Source organism: Eimeria mitis, genomic scaffold (assembly GCF_000499745.2).
Source record: "Eimeria mitis Houghton genomic scaffold, Emh_scaff5611, whole genome shotgun sequence".
In the NCBI taxonomy this organism is placed as follows: Eukaryota; Apicomplexa; class Conoidasida; order Eucoccidiorida; family Eimeriidae; genus Eimeria; species Eimeria mitis.
The window spans coordinates 1,714-2,050 of record NW_013573877.1 but is presented as its reverse complement, the minus strand read 5'-3'; the positions used below and the strand labels follow the sequence as shown (position 1 = coordinate 2,050).

Genomic DNA, 337 nt, shown 5'->3' with positions numbered 1-337 from the left:
ACACGATCCCCAGCAGCAACCCTATCAAGCAACCCACTGCAGCAGCAGCATTTTATAAAAGAACAAATCAAACAACACACTGCAGCATGAAAGCAGCAGCAGCAGCAGCAGCAGCAGCAGCAGCAGCAGCAGAAGCAACAACAGCAACAGCAGCAGCAGCAGCAGCTAACAAAAGAAACAACCCAAAACACAACTAAACAAAACACCAATGCAAATCAATAAACCCTAAACCCTAAACCCCCTCCCTCCTGTAAACCCTAAACCCTAAACCCTAAACCCTAAACCCTAAACCCTAAACCCTACAGCTGATGGAGAGTACACTGGGTTGTATGATGCC

The 337-nt window shown here is 47.2% G+C and overlaps 1 protein-coding gene across 1 annotated transcript in view; it reads left to right on the top strand.

Annotated features, from left to right (window-relative positions):
- Window positions 1-308: 308 nt before the first annotated feature.
- EMH_0083100 (uncharacterized protein) overlaps window positions 309-337 on the top strand; it is a gene marked incomplete at both ends in the record, with an annotated part of 1,652 nt that continues 1,623 nt past the window's right edge. Inside the window, one exon of the mRNA XM_013500607.1 lies at window positions 309-337. Within this exon, the coding sequence (XP_013356061.1) occupies window positions 309-337 (29 nt within the window).